Genomic DNA, 21,133 nt, shown 5'->3' with positions numbered 1-21,133 from the left:
GTGTCTCCCCATTGCAGAATCAAATGGCAAAGCTTCTATGGATGTGTTACTGAAAGTCCGCTTCAGATCATTTTAGACAGAGTTGGATGGGGAATTTTCAGTGATGCCTCTGCACAGAGTAGCACAGACCACCCAGAACAATGCAACTATGGGAAACACTGTCTTCTCAGACTTACATTGAAAGATACAAAACACTTGATAACGACAGCCAAGTTATCTCCATATGTTTCAGCTAGAAGATTTCTTTGAGTGTAAATAATCCAAAAGACATATCTGTATATACATAGCAGACTCAAAGAAACAGAAAATGGAGTTGAAATCCATTTGAGGAATTAGATAATTAATTTTACTGTTATTGGAGGCCTTAAGAAAAGGCTAAATAACTTCTTCGTAAGGGACAACTTACCCAAGCAATTTCTGTACTCTGACTTCCTTAAAAATAAATCTTTCTTCTGAAGTCTACCTTTCATCTTCCTCCCTGCATTTTAGTTCTAGTCTCTTAATCCAATCATGACTATTCTCTGCATCCAATTATTTTCCTCCTTTAAAACAATTGTTACACATTTGGTGTCTCCCTAACCTTTCTCCTCCTTTAAGCTGAAAGATCAAATAATTTAAAGAAAAATGATCATATAAATAAGCTTAGTTGGAATGAGTGACCAAAAGCTGCTTTGGTAACTAACATTCTAAATTTTAAAAGGGGAAACTTTGAGAAAGTAAGGAAATTAATTAGCGAAATGATAGAAGAATCCAAGGGCTCAGATAAAGAAGTCTGCAATCATTGGCTCAGATCTGCTAAGATTGTACCTCAAAGGAAGTCAAATGAAGACTTGGATATCTGTGGTAATCTAGGTACAGACTAGATAGTGTTATTAGTTTCTTCTGTGTATGACCTAGTGGGGAGACCAAAAGCAAAACACTCATGTGCTTGACGGCAAGTGAAGCGTAAATGCTTGTGTAGATCTGTGGATGCTGGCCTCCAACTCAAGAAGGGAATATGTAGCAGAAGATAATTCAACAGTGGAAATAGGTCATGAAGACAGAAGAGAAAAAAACCCAAGACTCACTGAGCACATTAATGAAGTACCTTACAAGGAACACAAGAATAACTTCAGGTGACAGTATTAGAAACTAAGGAGCATGGTGGCCAAGTGAGAATCCTCACAAGACAACTCTAGTAAAGACCTTGCAAAAGACAGCGAAATCTGTCTTACAAAATCCTTTTCCAGTTGTCAATGAAACTCCACAATACGATCAGTAATGGTTTTTTAGATTTACTCTGCTCAAATTTACCTAAAAATGCACTTCATATCGATTCCTAAGACAATGGATTTTATTATCCACAGTGCCTCTGTCCAGTGTAACTGTCTCAGGTTCCTTAGCAACCCAAGAATAACAAAATACGCAATTGTCTATCAACATACAAAATAGAACAGGTATAAAATTGGATGAAGGTGATCATTTCCATGTTGAAGCTGAACTTCTAGGTATAGAATTGCATTCAGAATTGCCCTCTTAGACATTGTCAATAGGAAAGGATATACAAAATCAGAACCAACAGCTGAACAGTTCTTCAAGAAATGAAAAAGCAAGCTTTTATTTATTGAGCACAGTACTGTTTCCTGATATGGCAGGAAGTTGGACTGCATAAGAAAGAAGGAATCTTCAAAACTTTTACTACAATTTCCTTTCTTTTACACCTTTAAGATGATCTATCAAAATATTAACTATAGCTGTCTGATTTTACCAGATCACAGATCAGGGCACATGATAGACTAACAATAACATGATGGACTAACAATAACTTGTGTTGTCTTCACTAAAACTCAATTAAGTGTCGTAAATTAGATAGAAAGAATTAACACATAGCTGAAGTTATTCTATCAAGTGATTACTTGGATATTTACTGTACTCAAGACTACTGAGCTTTACTGAGGTCAGGGGAAATGTGGGTTTATCATGCCACAGCATTCCTCCAAGTGAAATCTCCCTCTGGCAACAATTTTTATGTTCTAGTATCACCAATGGAAGTAAAATACTTTTTCTATTTAGGTCACTGAATTTTCCAGCAGCAAGGGGGCCCATAAAACAATTAATACTGTCCCATTCTGTACTCATTTCAATGTGTTCTTCCATGCATGGAAATCCTGAATAGTGAAGAGGGTGCTGTCATAATGAGCAGTACTTAGCAAGATTCAGTGTTGTACAGTACTGTATGGACACTGACAAGGCTATAAAAACAATTATGAAATTATGTCCACCTAACAGAGGTGGTAAAAAGCATATAACCTATTTCTATGGTTCCATTATCTCCTGTGACATATTCCCTTCTGGAGCTGGAGGCCAGCATCCACAGATACGCACAAGGGCTTATCCTTCACCTGCCATCGAGGACATGAGTGTTTTGCTTTTGCTCTGTCTACTAGGTCATCCACAGCAAAAACTAATAGAACTGTCTAGTCTGCAACTAGATTACCACACATATCCCCTCTGTTACCTTCAAAACCACAGAAACAGTTGCACATCAGAAGAAAATATCAAATCAGATTATGCAAGTGGTATAATTACAATAAAAAACCCAATCTTATAATAACTGTAAGCGATAGTTTGAGTTTCACTCCTCAGTATTTGGAAAATGAATAGGCTTGGCTTCAATAAATACTTTGTAAGAACGTCCTAAAAGTATCCTATTTTAAATCTACAAATTATTCTTAGCTATATAAAATATTCTAATTCAATTTCCCTTTGCTATTTTTTAGGGATTGTTCTTCTGATTAAATCCAAGATTTCTCCTCATAGGTCTTTCCAGGGAAGCAGACATTGACTTGGAAATTATTTTCTTTGCCTCAGTTCTTGCACTTTTCAACTGTGCAAGTGGTTAAGTTTGCACATACAAAAGAAAGCTGTTCACATCTTCAGGTGCAAATTCACAGGCAAAATTTAGTCATACTGGTATAATTCCACAGAAATGGTATTAACAGAATTACAAGAGACACACATCGGTGAGGAAACAGGGAATAAATGCTGATTTCAAGCTGTCATTGCTTAAAATCCCTACACAAACCTACTCACTAATTTTGCACTTAAGTTTTGTAACTTAATAAATCAACATATCTTAATTACAGCCAACCAATATCTAAAGCTACTGAACCTTTCTAGTGGAAAGACATTTTCTTCTGAAGCAGGCTAATCTCACTAGTCAAATCTGTACTAAGCATTTAGACTTGAGCTGAAATTCTCAGCTGTCCAATATGCCTCAGGCTGTATTTCCCAAATCCATCACTATTGTGAGATTCTGTCATCTCAGAGTAAGCTTAAGAGAAAACTTGGGTTTACTCACACTAAACCTTCTAAGGATTTATTTATTTATTAAAGCTACAGAAACTGACAAATCTATCCTTTGGATACCATAACTTAAAATTGAGTGGGAAGACAGGCAACAATACATCTCTCTGATGTTAAAACATCTTGTCACCTCCAAACAAACTGTCACACACATTATTGACTTCAAAAGAATTCAGGAACTTTGCCAGTCACTTTGAAGATATCAGCCACTTTATGTACAATTACTAAGGCCACTTAGTGTTATAACTGAATGTAGTCAGTACCTATAAACATATGTAAAACAAAGATTCTTAAGTTCAAATATAAAGATTATAGTAATCTTTAACTGTTTAATTATCCTTGAAGCTTTTCATTTTCATTCCTAACCTATAATTAAGGTGTATTTGAAAACAAACAGCAATACTTGCTGCATATCTCTCTGAAATGAAGCCCTCCCCATCTCTTTCTTCTGTATCAGAAATATGCACAATGTCATGAACCTTGCAACCCAACACACAGAAAAAGAGTAGTTCTTTACTTGGAGATATCCATGGCTTTTTTCTTATTATTTGAGTAAGTAACATACACACATAATCATTAGTATATTTAACATTGTGGGATTATTTTCATGACAGAATATGTTTCTGAGAAACAAAGTTTCAAGAACATAGGACAGAAGTCAGCTCTGTAAGGCTAAACCCTCAGTCATGTCCAGACCAGAACATTACGCAAAGCAGAAAGCTGGCAACAAAAATAAATGGACTGTGACCTGTGTATTTTGGGATAAGTTGGCAATAAACCTTGTGGCACAGCTCTCTACTTCTCCAGGGCACTTTGGTGATGAATTTTCCCACTGCTGAGTTTAAGTACATTTGCATTAAATGAGCTGCATGTTGAAATATATATAAAAGTGAGCGGTAACAGACAGCTAAGATTTTTCTACATCAAATAGCTCTTACTCATATGGATAGACAAGGGAAGAAAAATTATATGGAATTCTGCCATTTTAATATAATCAAAATTGACCAGACAGTATTGTCATTTTTCTTCTTTATCCTTTTGGGCTATTTACTACATCTCATTGCTGTTTTCAGATTCAGATTTAGTTCCTTGAAGCAACATACTGGCTCATTTTTCCTACAGTACTTTTCACAGGAATGGCCCATCAATCATTGGGAACTTCTAAACATCATTGTAACAATAGTTTTGAAAAATTGTCTCTGATAAAGACATACTGCATCTTTATGAGTAAATGGATGGCTTTGTATTTACCTACCTTCATATTTACATCTGCTCCATTACAGACCAAAAGCTCTAAACACAATGCTCCATGTGTTGATGCAGCAGCAAAGTGCAAAGGTGTAAAACCCTTCTCATTCATTTGATTTACATTAGCACCACAATCTATGAGTTCATTCACGACAACATCTTGCCCATTGTAGCAAGCAACATGGAGAGGAGTATTTCCATAGGCATTTGGTTCATTCATCTATCAGAGAAAAACATCTCAATATTAGTTAGTAGGCAAAACTCTTCAATACTGCAGCATTTAATTATGACAAAGGAAAAATGTCATAGAATCATCATCAAATGGGTTGGAACAGGTCTTTAAAGATCATCTAGTTCCGCATCCCCTGCCATGGACATCGACATCTGCCATTAGACCAAGCTGCTCAAAGCCCCATCCAACCTGGCCTTAAACGCTTCCACAGCCTCTCTGGGCAACCAGTTCCACTGCCTCAGCACTCTTACAGTGAAGAGCTTCTTCCTAATATCTAATCTACATGTACCGCTTTTCAGTTTGGAGCCATTACTCCTTGTACTGTCAGCACATGCCCTTGTAAAAAGTCCCTCTCCAGCTTCCTTGTAGGCCCATTTAGGTAATGGAAGGCTGCTATAAGGCCTCCCCAGAGCCTTCTCTTTCCAGCTTGAACAACCCCAACTCTCTCTCTCTGTCTTCATGTCATGAGATGACTTCTTCATTACTTTTGGAAGTACTGAAAACCAGAAATAAAAAGCAAGTTCTGGATGTAGTATTTTGATTGAGAAGTGTGTACTGGGGAAGAGTACAATTTTACAAGTGAGTCAACCTCCTCCAGTCATCTTCATACCAGTTTCCTTTTTGGAATATGACAGAACACATATATGGAAAAAATGTCAACATTAGCACTTTGCACAGACACTTCAGACTAAGCACAGCACAGACCTCTCATTTTTCATCAGCATTTGCAGTTTTATATTAAAAACAGAGGTCAAAGGGACTTTTTTTTTCTTTCCGGGGGAGGGCGAGGAAGAGCACATAGAAGCTGAATTTGTTGTTGTGCATAGCATGGTACTGAATTCTGTTTGCTTCTTAAGATATAACTTTGGCAGCATTCTCTAGCCTTGTAAAACTAAAATGTGATGCACCATGAAGACTTCTTACAATTTCACAGTTTGTTGCTAACAAACTTTCTACATGCAAGTACTATTCAGTTTTCTGATTTATTTTGCATTTAGATATTAATATGGCCTTTTGTAATATAGTATTGAAGTTTCTTACAATTTTTAGTATTTCCTAAAACTTACATGGTGTAAAAATCAGTAACATCTATAATTCTACAAATAACTGAAGTAGAAGAGTTTAATTTCCTGCAGTTCAAAAGTGATTGTGTGGCAAAGCTAGGAACGGAATTCCTATTTCCTGAGTTCTAGTCCAATGGACTAAGAGTAAGAAATACTAAATGAACACAAAACCTACTAAATACAAATTTATTTCCAAATAATTGTGCAAAATCTGCAAGGCTCTTAAGTTACCTGGGCGGATGAGACCATAACAAAAACACGTATGAATTAATATCTTTGGAAATACTTTTTTCACTATACCCTAACCCGCCCCTAAAAAATCCCCAGTGCACTACAATACTAACAAGAGCATTTCAAACCACAAAAAAAGTATGTATCAGTTTTATTCTTCCTTACATCAACTCCAAGATCGAGAAGATATTTGACTACACTTATCATCCCACTAGATGCTGCAGCATGTAAGGGTGTATATGATTTCTTGTCTTTGCATGTCACTTCAGCTCCATGGGCCACGAGTAATTTCACAACTTCAATATGACCTAAAAGCAGGAAGACAAAAAGAACAAAGCTACATTTGATATAAAACAGCGCAAGTTTTCTTTAATATACAAGATGATTTTGTACAATTGTCATAACATGAACAAGACAACATTAATTTGGACATAATCTGGAAAATAAAGAATTGTTTTTGAATTCTAATTGTATCATGGACTATAAAAGCAACATAAAATATTCATCTCCAAGAGAGCATTTCCACATACCTCCTCTAATAATCACAGTATTTATATTGAAAAAATCATCTTGTATATTAAAAAAAAAAAAAGGCTTATTTTCTGCTTACACAGAAGGATTTTTGGGGAAGCTTTAAGACCTACAGGTGAAACAACTCCATAATTATTAAACATTTACTGAAAATTTCTGTAAACACCTTGAGAGAGAATGTGACTGTCAGGCTTCTACCTTCAACTGCAAACACATCTGTTACAGTTTTTAAGGCCTTCAGCATAAACTTAGAAAAAATACACAAACATTAAAAGAAGAAAGCATTCTATTTTAAAACAAAAATATATTTTCCCCCCCAATCAAACTTCCTTTACTTGCAAAGCCTTTAAGACTTTGAATCAAATGATACAGGTTTCAGCAATGTGCTGTTTTCAAAAGCGACTCAGGCCTCTGAGGAACCACAATCGTTTGGAAAAATTGATTATTCTCCTAAGTCACTGGGAGGAAAGTAAGAACCAAGTGGGATGGCGGGGAAGGGATGACCTGGGGGAAGTTCCAGGTAAGAGGTGGAAAAGGCAAGTGAGACTGGGGATCCCCGACAAAGGAGTGGGCAGCCACTCTTGCTGCCATTGTTGTGGCTGGGCCAGGGACCCAAACACAGTGCAGCTGCTGCAACGGGCACCCGCCTTTCCCTTCATCAGGTCTGTGTGCTCCCCCATGCAGCTGTGCCACTGCACACTCAGAGAAAAGCTATGAAAACAGGTAACCAAAAGAATCTGTCATTCTTGCTCAGTTGTTAATTTAACTGTCAAACTAGTCACTGAAAACTCATGGATAATCAGGACAAAGACTGCAGAACAAAGGAGCACACTTGAGTTAAATAGACCACAACACGTTTAGTACTTTACCCTTGTAACTGATCCACATAGGATATGGGATTATTTGTTTTACCATTCACTGCGAGGGATCCATTGAAGACTTACGCTATCCAGTCAGACATATAAGTAAAAAATATCAAATCCAGCCTTCAGTTTAAGTACTCCATAAAAAGTGAGAGTCTTTGTTTTTTCAAAGACTTAGTGAATCTGCAAAACTTTCAATAGGAAGTGTCTAGCCAAAGGAATACAGACAAAGCAAAGTATGTCCGACGTACAAGACGACATTTCACCTAGCTATACCAATGAGAAACATAGTTTACCAAGGCAGTATCAAGTGCAACAGTATTTCACTTCTGAATTACTTCAGTATTGTAGGAAAGAGAGAAGAAATGTAAACATGATACTCATCTTCTGACCTAAATATAATGGAGATAAGAAGGAAAATAAGCCCTATATGACCGAGAGAAGTACAGGAGATATTGAAAGCAGTTAAAGGAAGAGAGATACTGAATAGAACAGTGGCAGAAAAACTGTGAACAGAAGAAAAAAAACCCAAAACCACCAAAAACCCCCTGACCTGCACTAAAAATGCAAGCAGCAATCAGTGGAAGACACTCAAACAGAAGAGCAAGGTAGCTGAAGTGGGAAGCGCTGAGGAGACATCCCGAGGCACTAATGAGGGCGACGCCAGCATGCAGGAATGAGTGTCCATGTTAGTCGCAGCATTGCAGCTGGACAGCAATGGAGACGGGTGAAAAGCAGGAAGGAAGGGAAACAATGGATATAACCCTAGAAAGTTATTTATAGTAGAGTGACGAAAAGCATGACTTTTAAAATTCTATGGTCAGTTGTATATGGTAGAAAAGCTTTAAGGCTTTCTTCAAACAATCGGAGCAGTGTAAAATGGCTCTAAAACTGAAGGAAGAGCATGTAGCAGCTTTTTTTCCTTGTTTGAAGTCTTTCAAAAGCTTTTCCTACGCTATTGTCTGTAAGAATTTTTCCATTGATCATCATCAGATAAATTATTTTTTTTGCCACCCAAACATTGTTCATTAATAGAGTTTCTTATTACTAGGCTATGAAATAGCACGGACTAAAACTGGAATAAATCTGAAAAATAGAAGACTCTTCTCTCATCTGTGTCAGCACAAGGCAGAAAATATCCGTGTCCTCTCACTGGCACTTGTCAGATCCCTGCCATGTCATGTACAAGTTTCATTCAACAAAACATTGCAAAAAACGACCTTGAGTAAGGTTATTTGGTTAGTCAGTCTGTCACAGACTTTGCTTTGCATATTTAAGTAGATTACAAAACACTGACACAAAATATTGCAAGGAATGTTTGGTTTAATAATGAAGATTCTACTTTAATTTCTAGGTTTTGAGTACTTGAAGTGCAATACCATACAGCTTTGCTGCTGCTCTTTTGTTTTGCTCAGTATGTTTCTTGGATGAATGTAACAACTTCAAATGTTGACATATTCAATGTCACAGAATCACAAATGATAAATGTTTAATTAGGAATCTTGTCAGTTTTTAAGAACTACTCCTCATGTGCACACATTGCACAGCATTATGTCTATTCATAAGTAATCATCTCATTCATAATATTGAGTATTAATACCAAACTGCATACCGAGGAGCATTTTGACAAAGATCTCCAAGGGAGACTTATCCTAGAGGTATTAACATGCTGGGTCCAGGTAGTTTCCTAGTTTATGTGTATTTTTGGTTCAATATCAGATACAGTAAAATTAGTTCGTTTTACTCTGGGAGGGGGCAGTACAGAAATTATTCTCCTTGTACATTAACTTAAATGTTTGCAAAAAATGCAAAGCAGGCCTCTATAAAACCCACAGATAAACTTTTCAGGAGTCAGATATAATATTTTCCTCTTATAACTGGGACAAAAACATTCCTACTTTTAGATCACCATGAAAAACAAGCAGTCACAAATAACAGGACCATGTTATCTTCCTGACTTTTCTCTAGTTTTACAAGATGGTATCTTAGCCATGTAGATATGTATTTTCTGGAGAATTTAAGCTTTAGGAAAGTGCAGATCATCAAAACATATCAGGAAAATAACTTACATTAATCTTATTTCCCCATTTCATCTTGGAAGAAATTCCCAGGCACATAAATTCATACAATAGTGATGTCACTGCTTTTATTCATCTCCCTTGGCTGGATAAAATTATGAAGCAGTAAGCTAAAAAGCCATGTAACAATCAAGACCATGGAATCATCTCAACTAGCTTCTTCCTGAAATATATACCAAAACTTAAATTTTCACTGCTCATATATGACACACATTCATAGAATTGTTCTTCCAAATCTCAAATCTAAATCTCCCCCGGTGGAACTTGAGGCCATTTCCTCTTGTCCTATCATTCTTCACTTGTGAGAGGAGATTTACCCCCACCTCACTTCAACCTCCTTTCAGACAGTTGTAGAGAGTGATCATGTCTCTTCTCAGCCCCCTCTTCTCCAGACTAAACAGTCCCAGCTCCTTCAGATGCTCCTCATGAGATTTTTTCTCCAGACCCTTCACCAGCTTTGTTGTCCATCTCTGGTCATGCTCCAGCACCTCTGTGTCCTTCTTGTAGAGAGGGGCCCAGAACTGGACACAGTATTTGAGGTGCAGTCTCACCAGTGCTGAATACAAGGGGACAATCACTTCATTGGCCCTGCTGGTTGCACTATTTCTGATACAGGCCAGGATGCCATTGGCTTTCTTGGCCACCTGGGCACACTGCTGGCTCACATTCAGGCAGCTGCCAACCAATACCCCAGGCAGCTTCCAGACACACATCCCCAAGCCTGTAGTGTTGCATGGGGTTGCTGTAACCTAAGTGCAGGACCCAGCATGTGTTCAAGGGCATTTTCTGGAAACAAGGCATTATGGTTTTTGGCTCCTGAACAGCTACAAGATATTCTGCAATGACAAATACAATCTGCAGTTGCATGTGAATTACTTGGAAACAAAGCAATTAGTCAAAGCTAAGAAGCCTTTGTCAGTGCCAGCCTAGAATTCTTAATCTGCATTTTATGAACGTCTGATAAAGGTCAATGAAGTACATTCATCTGACAGTACTGCCAGTCCATTGGTCAATGCCTCACTGAGAACAATAATTGTCCACCACTGAAATAAGAATGGCAAGTCAAGAATTTGGCAATTTTTCTCACCACAAAAATGCATTTACAAACCAATTTGAAGTATACTTTTAATGCTTTTCTGGCAAACACACAGATAAACTCAAGGTCTTTACAATGTAAATAATTTTCTTAAAAAAATATAAAACACTAAACACAAGGTGATTTTTAAAATTTACTAGAACAATAGTAAACAACTGATGTACATACCCATATATGCTGCCCAATGTATAGCTCGTCTGTCTTTCTTGTCAAATGCATTAATATTGGCCCCTCTAGACAACAGTAAGCTGACCATCTGAGATAAACAGAAAAAAAGAAATCCTTTACTCATAATGGAAAACTTTGCAGAAAGTTAGACAAGGAAAATAATAGCAGGAACAAAAATGTATGCAATTTTCAAAGGATTTAAATGCGTTGGGTTTTGAATATTCCCTTAGCTTCAAAAATGTGGCTGCCCACCCTGGAAGAAATAATAAAGTGACTCAAAGGAACACAAAACACTGTCAAATAAACATTTCTCAGTTAAATATGGCAAAGTTGTGGAATCTTTGAAATCTTCAGGCTATTAGTACAGGATTCACTAAAAGTAATCACTAAAAGCAAGCAAATTGCTAACTTGTCTTCGATTATGTATACAAATTTGCAATGGGAATTTCCCAGTGGTCATTTTCCAGGGCCTGAAAACTAAGAAGTTAGAGCTTATTACAAATATTTCCTCCACATTTCAGTGACATCACATTCCATCAAGTCTACTATGTACTGAGTAGAAATTCATTTAAAATGGAAAAAAAGAAGATATATTTATTACAAGCTTAACTCCACTTAACCCAAGTACATTTGCTTCTGCTTTAAGAAAGGTGACTGATGTAATAACCTTCCAACTAAATGATGTAACATGTATCTTCCACCACCATTCTGTACACAGATGCATAGGAAAAAAAAAAAAATCAAATGCAAAGAGGTTGTGGGGTTTTTTTTGAGAGGATGGGGGAAAACACAATTTTAAACTTAGAAACTAAAAATCAGAAATGTGAAGGATGGAACAATGAGTGGGAAACAAGCTATGAAAAATAACCCTTACCTCAACGTGTCCACTGAAGGCTGCATGATGCAATGCAGTTCTGCCTGCTCGATCTGACACATTTACATTGCTTAGGAGAGGCACCAAAGCTTCAGCACATTTCACAGCTTTGTTTGCAGCTGCTATATGTAGAGGTGTCTGCCAGTTTTTATCACGAGCATTGACATCTGCTGAATGCTTTAACAACACCTGAACAGCATCCTGAAAGCATTTACAAGAAAACCAAGCCACTTAGCAAAGATCAGAAACATCAGCCTTAAATCCAAGGACAGTAGAATGTAATAGAACTATTTACAATTTGTTCTTTTGTAAACATTGTCTTATGCTTGGGGATTTGCACTTTATCATAAATTCAGATTTGGGGATGTTCTCAAGAACATAAGCAACATATTCCCTACAGGATTCAGCTGAATCAACCATTTCTAGGTCTTTTATCCAGTTCTTTGTGCTGGCTGGCAAATTCTTCTGTCAGCACAACTGATTTCCAAAGCTCAATAAATCTCCTTAGGATTCCTTCCTTTGCTAAAGATCAGTGGAGTACTATGAACTTCTAATATATTTTCATCAATTTGCCAAGCAAAATTTTTGAACTGTCAAAGCTCAGAAACAACAAAGAGAAGAACAGGTTTTTAAATGCACACATAGAGAATCACTGACAAAACAGAGCATGGTCACAGAAAGTTTCAACATACACTCTTGCAAAACTCCTGAAAATCGCTTCAAAACGTTGCACAGAACTTCATCTCACAAAATGATTATTAATTTCCCATTGTTAAAGGCTGTGAACATTTGACAAGGAACACTGTAATCCTTACAGCAAGATAAACAAATCCCATAAAAATATGTGTCCAGAATTGGAAGTATCTGTTGCTGATATCAACGTGACAATAAATGCTGCATTTTACACAATTCCATGACCTTCCCACAGTTCACTAGTTGCTTTCAGTGACTTCCCATTCAAACACTGAGCACGCAAGTAAGACTTGATTCTATGTCTTACAATAAATTTTGAATGTTCAGATTTTTCTACTGTCAGTAAAAAGGAAAATAGGATCAAACATAAAAAAAAATATTGCATTCACAGGCTTGCAATTTAAATGACAAACGGAATAGCTCTGCTGTTCTCCAAGAAGCTTAAAACAGATTTAGTACTTGGAAAAACCTAATCAGTAGTTTTAAATTTTCTCTTTTTAAAACCAAATATTAAGAAAAACCATAATCAAAATAAGAAAATCTTAGGATAGCTATTATCCCTTTTGTAGTAGGAAGCACCACAATACTAGTATAAAATAATGTGTCTTATATTTTATGAGTTTATGTATGAATTAATTTAAAGAATTAGTGAGTCTGCTTAGGGTTTAAACAGAAACAGAAAATTCTGGCAGGCACCTATTGTTGCCTTTTAGCCAAATGATCTGATTGGTTTACATGTGTTGTTTGCCTTTGGATATTATTTTGTTCAAAATATTCAGCATTACAGTTAACATTTAACAGTTAACATTTAGGTCCAGTTTATCCGCAGTAGTCCTCTCAGCAAGTGTTACTGATCAGAAGCTTTTATTGTCCCATAGCTTTGAGGAATGCAGCATTTGGTGCTTTGCTCAGCTCCCAAAGGAGCAGCCTAAAAATACCTCAAGAAGAATAAGCAATGTTTGGGAATAAAGTGACCTCAAAGATTAATTTTCAAATGCTGTTTTGAAGAACACGATCTCTACATAACTTAAGCTATTAATGCTAGTGACAAAATATTGCATTTTTTCCCCAGGAAATTCAAAAGAAAAAACTGAAACAAGGCTTCTTTAGATAGTTTGTGAATCAAATGCTTGAAGTTCAATGCTTGTCAAAAGCAAAATATTAAAACCTATCTTCTCAAACAAAAATTTACACAGAATCTTTAAAGAAACTGTTTTTTGAGACTCACTGAAATGAGCACTGATTTGACCCAGGATCTCAAAGGAGACAGTATGGCATAAACATATAACAAAGCTCAGCATTTCTAGTTGTTTTGATCTTCTACTGGCATTTTAAAATTTTTCTTAGGACATTAACAATAGAGGAACAATAACAAATTAATTTCTCACATTACTATATTATCTCAACAGTGTAACTGGCAGTCTTCAAAAAACTTCCTACATATTTAATTTTTAACCTTTAAAGTGATTTTCAATATTATCATTACTCATCAATTAGGTTGTTTGCAGGCCTTATAGAACCAGTCATTTCTTCAATGCCTTAAAAGAAGTAAACTGGACTTGAGAACATTTCATGCAGAATCCTCTGCTAGGGAAATAGAGGACAGTAAATGTGAGAGAACAGGAAGTTTATAGCTTCCTCCCTTTCTTCTTACTCAGGCATGTGATAGGTATACACATATACCCTCCACAGCTTAAAATCTTGCAAAAATGTTCTGCAACTCCAAATGTATTTTAACATTGTAAAAACTGAACAAAGAAGAGAAAGTATCTAGAGGTATCTTATTTTAACACAAAGTAGTAGGGAAAAAAAAAAGCATACCTCGCTACAAGATGCCACAGCTCTGTGTAAAGGAGTCAACCATTTGCTGTCTTTGGCATTAACTCTAGCTCCTGTAACAAAAAATTACAACAGAAATTTGTAACAAAAATGTGTAACATATTTACAGCAAGACCCAATTATTTCCAAGTAATTCTAGGCTCATTAACATAGCATGAGGACAAAATTGGAGAGGATTCTTTTCTCCAGCTGAAGTTCAGACTTTGATGAAATTCCTTCGACACTGCACCCATAATATTCTTTTATCAAAATGTGCTCATCTTTTTCCACTAGACAATCCTCCACAATCATTTGCACTTTCAAAGGCACATAAAGACTACTGGGTAAGAAAGATGGGCCACTTGCCTTCATTCAGCAACAAAAATGTCATGCTTTTCCACTATAGTTGAAATGCTCCACTAAAATAAAGATGCTATATTTATTCCCCATGCCTCCAGTTTCCTTGTGCTTGGTGAGTCTGATGCTCAGAATACAGTATATAGAGTGCTGCTGCTTCTACCGGGCATTTGGAAATAAATCTCCACCAGCTCTCCTAGCCCTCTTCTCCTGGACCTCTCTTCATGAGTTAGACTGTAACCACCACACCTCTCTGCTTTTAAAAGTAGCCCCAAGAAACAGCTGTTTCCTCATCCAGGAAAAAAGGTTACAAACATCTGTAAGGGACACAACCTGAGTCTGGATTTAAAGTTTTTTCTTAAAAGGAAAGAAGGGTTTGGGGATTTTTGTCCCGAAAGAACTAACTGAACTACATTCCAACCTCCAGTGAACATCAGCAAACAAGAAAACTTAATGATGAAGATTAATGGCTTAATTTCTTATTGGTGTGTATATACACACACACATACACGTATGTAACCTTACAGGTATTTTATATCTTGAGCGAAATTTAGCAATCTTTATTTGAAAACTGAGATTTTACAGAGATCTGATGGCTGAGACAATGTTACCTTTTAAAAAAAGTTTGGAAATACTGCTAGAATTCATAGAGCAATATTGGATATCACACAGCAATGTTGATGCTATGTGGTTGGAGCTTATTAACTTCTCAGGCTGAATGTGTTATGTCAGAACCAACTTCCATTTTTCTGTGCAAAGAATAAAGAAGAATCGAAGACCATTAAGATACAAGATGATGACAAACAGAGTGCTTACTTAGCCGAGAGAAAGGGTATTCTGATCCAAGTCTGTCAGACCTATACCAGCAGAGAAATCTCTCCCAGTCCTGATGAACAGTCTGACCAAGAAATTGAGTCAAATGTAGGAAATTGTGGTCATATATACCTAGCTAATCAAAGATTTTAAGTAAATTTTCTGGTTAATCAGTTTCTAGTCAATCCACTCCTTTCAGGCTTAAGAACACAACATCAAAGCTGATGCTGGATGCAAACTCCTACTTGGACCCTAGGTACTCCAAATGTCAGTCAAAACCTGAGGTCTAATTACTGGCTACAATTTCAAGGATTTCTCTATCCACGTTTCAGAAGCTTCTGAAAAGTAAGTTTGAAGCAAGTCCATTTGAAGAACTCTCCCACAATACAACTAATCTTTAAGAGATTTAAACTTACCATAAATACCTGCTTTTGTCAACCATTATAAGAAGCTAGCACATTGCACATACATACACTTAATGTATCAAATTCTGCACAGAACTCAAGCAAAAAAAAAATCTGAGGATTCTAAAAGTTACCAAAAATCCTAAAAGGTTTCTAGTGATCTTTCACAAAAGACAATAACCTGAATCATCAGTGGAAATCGAATCAATGTATTTTAAATGTTTCTGTAATCCTCAATTCTCTTCAATGTTTTTTTTAGCCACACCGTGTTTTTAGCAGATGAGATAAAAATAAGAGTCAAAATGGTACTCCAAGCTCCACTTGACTTCATATCTACTGCCAACAACTAAGGAATGAACATCTTTTAAGTCTAACTGATTTATCTTTCTGCTTTTAAGATAGAAATGTCATTGAAATGTTTTAAAGGAATTAAGGGAGTTACTAGGTCAATAATTATAATCCTGATTTTCCTCAGGAAAATGAATTTGTAAGATTTGCAGTTTGGTCAAATCTACCCTGATGATGAAGCCTGAGACAGCAGAAGCACCATACTGAGGGAAAGAGGGAAAATGCACATTTCTACTCCAAGGAAGTGGCAGGTGAAAACATGCTTAGAGCCCAAGCTGTGTTTATGTGTTTAGTTAGGCTGTTCACTGATGTTTCTGGTACTTTAACACACAACCTAAAAATCACATCAAAAGGTAGTCAGCATAAATACAAAAAGATACTGTACAAATGGTGTTCCTAGTGGTAAGTTAGTCAAACATGCTAGAACTAAAAGAAAGGAATATCTGAAAGCATTTGTTGTTTCTGGTATGAAAGAAAATCATCATTAACCAAAGAAACTTTTAAGGAAATTTGAAGCAATATCTAAAAGCAACATGGTCCTCGAAAGAGAAAATAAATAAATAAATAAAATCAATGCAACAATATCTGTCCGCCATCCAGGAAGTGACCTTTCATCCAGAAGAAGACAGCCTAGTATACCCCAGTTACATTAGACAGATACTAAAAAAAGTTAACTTTTCAAATGCATAACAAACCTGTAGATTCTCTGAGAAAGGAAAAAACCCCAAAGTTTGCTTTTGACAAAAGATGCAAATCTCTGACAGACTTAAAGAACCAACAAGTTTGTTTTCTCCCTGTAACAAGCAACTCTTAAAAGGTGACTGAAAGACAAAGTTTTAAGCAACGATCAGAATAGGTGTACTATTAAAAAGTGCTACTATTAATGTGGGAATTGGGAGACCTATAACTCTAGATACATTAAACAAAATAATATTTAAAATTAACACAGGAGATACCTCTTTAAATTCCTCTAAGAAGATATTCTCTGACAAGAATGGTTTAAATTTACCAACAAATTTGCCAAACAGTCTTGTATTTGAGGACTTAATCTCCCTCTAGGCTGTTCTTTTTTCCCCAAATCATGTGCTAGGGTGTAATGTTACTGTTTCTTCCTTCCCCTTCAGATGCTCTCCATGAGACATAAAGCTCCTCGAAGCTATCATACTGTTGCCATATAACAATGAGTAACTTTACAGCATCCATCCTCTGGGATAAAGCTCTACTTCAGATCACTGTAAATAACTGTTAAGAAATGTATTACACTTTTATTGGTTGTCTTTTGCTTAAAGATTATTTGCTTCACTGTTTGGTTAAAGACATAGTTTGAACAAATGTCTGTATATAATCTACTGTACAGCACTGCCAAAGTAATATTATCTCTGTGAAGCTCAACTTGCTGACGTGTTAACCAGGGCGTTTCTCACATTTCAAATGCCTCCAAATGCCAGTCAGGCAGTAGTTTGCTCTTTCAAAGCACAGTGCAGTGTACCACAGTACTCAATTTATAAAAACAAAATAAACCTAAAACCAAAAATCCCCCCTGACCACTTTGGATCTTCCACACTGTAGGGGCCTGGTCTTAACATGTTTATAGAAACTGCTCAAATATTTGTTCAGTGTAAAATTTCTTACATTTCAATTATTTTAACACACTTGAGTTTGTAGGAAAAGGATTGGGGGGCTTGCCAGAGATATCAAATACAATACCGCAGCACAACTACTCATTAACTTTGCTTGAACTTAAGAACTGATTATGTAAATGACACTTGTCTAAAACTGCACCTTCCAAACAAACTTATTCTTCTATGTTGATGGACCAAGCTGAAATAGTAAACAAGGTCTTCCCTTTCATCACTCACTTTGCTAGAACAGTCTAATAAGTTTACACATCAAAACAAATATGACAGCAGGATTTTTACTCTGCAAAAGGAAGTAGGGGGGAAGTATTATATATTTTTCTTTCCTCCCTCTTGCATCTTAACATTTCATTTTGGAAAGTTGCATTCACAAGACTGACAATTAGAAAGATGTGTTTTATTTAATAAATCTAAATAGAGACTACTGAAAAACTCAGCTTACTTTTAACACATTTATGTTCCAACTCAATACGTGCACTGATGCACAGAACAAGCCTGGAATATTTAATTATATCAGTCTCTTTCAGGAAATTGCACATTTAAATGCATTATTAGTCACCAATACTTGGATGTACATTCTCCCGCAATCCAGGTGCTACTTCATTGATGTCAATATCCTAACATTTGAGTAAGAGTTGAGTAAGAGAAGGACTCTTTTGCTTCAACAATAGGGTTTCTTGTTTGTTTTTTGTGGTTTTTTTTTTAAATAAACAACCAAGCCCCCCAAAACCCCACAAAAACAAACCCCAAACCCAAGAAAAGCTCAAGATGAAACTGGCCTCAAAAGGGAGGAAAACCACAATCAAGTTGAAGACATCCTCCAAAACTTTTCCGGCTTGTCAAGATAAGAAGCCCATTTCCTGTCAGGAATTCATTTCATTTCAGAACTTTTCTCAATCGCTACCTCTTGGAGCTTTAGAAAGCAACACAAAATTCTTTGACTTCTCAAGCTACTGAATGCTTCTATCTGTTCATAAGTTAGCTTCATTTTCTCTCCCTAAGAGCATCAGAGCTACTTCCTTCACAGCAATAGTCTATTACTGCTGCCAGAGGGAAGTCAAGGCAGTTTCAAAAAAAACCAAACCCAGCAGCCAAGATCAGCATAAAAAGAAGAGGAAGTGGCTGAAAGACACAGCCAACGTAAAGAAGCCCCTGTGAAACGCTTTCGGCATGCGGGTGCATCTGCAGTCCAAACAAAGGGAGCTTCATGTGGCTGATATTTTTTCACTGATAGTTTTTCAACAGCTGAGCTATGTGACTCTCATTGCACGCACTTTTAATACTTGCACAGCTTCAGAATTAGATGAAAGAAATTCAGGGAGTGAAGTAATGCTGGAGGGTCTTTACTGTCCTCCAAATTCTGTTATTACTGTAATAATAGTTTTCCAGCATCAGCATGATTCTTAACATTTTCCAACGGACCCAGAGGAATGCACAACAAAAACTTGTTCCCTCACAAACTCTAAGAAGACTGACCTTGATCACATACTCACGTACACTGACCTCTACCAGCAACAATTGTTAAACAAATAGAAATCTGTTGTGTTAAAGTATTTAACCATCAATACAACAAAATAACTACATCTAGTCAAAAGAAAACAGTGGGTAGTTCAATGTGTATTGTTGTGAATTAAGTTGCTTTCAGTGAAAGCAGTAATATTATTTTAAAAACTTCTTTCACATTTTCTTTAATCAAAAGAACACATTCCGCAATCACTCTAATCTGTCATGCTCCTCACATGTCACTTACTTGCAGAATGGACTCTGAAGGCATTTAAAAAGTGTAGTGCAAACAAAAAGAATAAATTCTTTATAAGCACAGGGAGGCTTTTTGCTTCAAGTCCTCACATGCAGGACTTAAAGAAGTGTTTGATTTTTCAAATTAAGATTCCTTGGAAAGAACAAAAATTGTTCTTTAATTAATTAAGACTTACTCATTTTATTTTTCTACTTCTCAGTACACTGCCATCAAGTAGCAACACAAATAAAGTCAGTAAAACTATGCAAAATAGACAGATGTATTTGTGCACCAGGATGTAAAGGTGTCTGTAATCAGATACAACTGTGATGTGTGTTACAACTTTTCATAGAGCAATAAAAAACCAAATCCTTCTAAAGGTAAGGTTCTGAAGTGATTAAGATATAAAGTTTTGTTCCATCATTCTGTATACTATAAACAACCATCTTTATGCCTCTTTGTTTATCGTTGACCTCCTTACCTAACAAACTCAGGAATGTTAACTGCCACAATCTGATAGAGAGAGATGATTTGAATATTTAAGACAGACCACAGTGGTATGATAATTTGCTGTCAAGATGTTCACATCCACAGAGGACAAGTTTGTTAGTGTTCAGTGAACTCCTGTCTCAAGTTAAAAAATAAAAGGTAATTTAAATGCCCAGTCCCAAACTAAAGTCACTGAAACAATTTTCTGTTCAGAGTTTGTATTCAAACCATCACCTACAGGTTCCTTGCCCAGGTGAAAGACTACAGTAGGAGAGGTCACAGACCAAATCTGAGGTTTGGTAAGAAAAATATCTCAAGAATTCAAAAAACTCAGTATGCTTGTATGATTGAAAACTCATTCCATAAAAATCTACAAATGTGCTGATTCAGTTACATCTTTAGAATGTGCAATAAAGGTTGCTTATGTATATAGTAAAGTGACATAAAGATATCATTACAACCAACATGTGCTCCAAAATACATACTTGAAAGCAACGTGGGTCCCATGAAAGGGGATGCAGAAGATGTTCCAATGACATTAAAATATCTAAATGGTAGGTGTCAGGAGGTTGGGACATCCGTTTTTTTGATAGTAGCTAGCAATAGGACAAGGGGTAATGCAATGAAGCTGGAACACAAAAAGTTCCACTTAAACATAAGGAAAAACTATTTCACTGTGAGGATGCTGGAGCCCTGGCACAGGCTGCCCAGAGGGGTTGTGGAGTCTCCTTCCTTGGAGGTCTTCAAGATCTGCCTGGACACATTCCTATGCGACCTGATCTAGGTGAACCTGCTTCTGCAGAGGGGTTGGACTAGATGATCTCTGGAGGTCCCTTCCAACCCCTACCATTCCATGATTCTATGATTCTATGTCTAAGTACCATATGATACACACTTTAACTAAGAACAGAGAGTAATGAGAAAGAATCAGGTAAGAGGCACTGAGCAGTGGAAAGAACTAATACTGACTTCAGTAATTCTGAGGTCCAGTTCAAAGAACAAAAAAGCCAAAGCAAACCATCTTCATAGGATACCTTGCACAGCAGGAAAATATAGCTGTGAAATGGTTCCTAATAACATTCCAGCAAAACCACACTAGAGGACAT

The 21,133-nt window shown here is 36.5% G+C and overlaps 1 protein-coding gene across 2 annotated transcripts in view; it reads right to left on the bottom strand.

The window, feature by feature from the left end:
• The window catches only part of ANKRD28 (ankyrin repeat domain 28), a 118,898-nt gene that overhangs the window by 28,942 nt on the left and 68,823 nt on the right, over positions 1 to 21,133 (bottom strand). For both annotated transcript variants that reach the window (XM_061996525.1, XM_010200623.2), the window contains exons 4-8: positions 14,245 to 14,315; positions 11,731 to 11,931; positions 10,857 to 10,944; positions 6,286 to 6,428; positions 4,601 to 4,813 (exon numbers count right to left, since the gene is read on the bottom strand). In XM_061996525.1, coding sequence (XP_061852509.1) covers positions 4,601 to 4,813; positions 6,286 to 6,428; positions 10,857 to 10,944; positions 11,731 to 11,931; positions 14,245 to 14,315 — 716 coding nt within the window. The remainder of the gene's footprint in view (positions 1 to 4,600; positions 4,814 to 6,285; positions 6,429 to 10,856; positions 10,945 to 11,730; positions 11,932 to 14,244; positions 14,316 to 21,133) is intronic.

Source organism: Colius striatus, chromosome 5, assembly GCF_028858725.1.
Source record: "Colius striatus isolate bColStr4 chromosome 5, bColStr4.1.hap1, whole genome shotgun sequence".
NCBI lineage: Eukaryota > Metazoa > Chordata > Aves > Coliiformes > Coliidae > Colius > Colius striatus.
The sequence above is the reverse complement of the archived record's forward strand: the minus strand, read 5'-3'. Positions and strand labels throughout refer to the sequence as shown.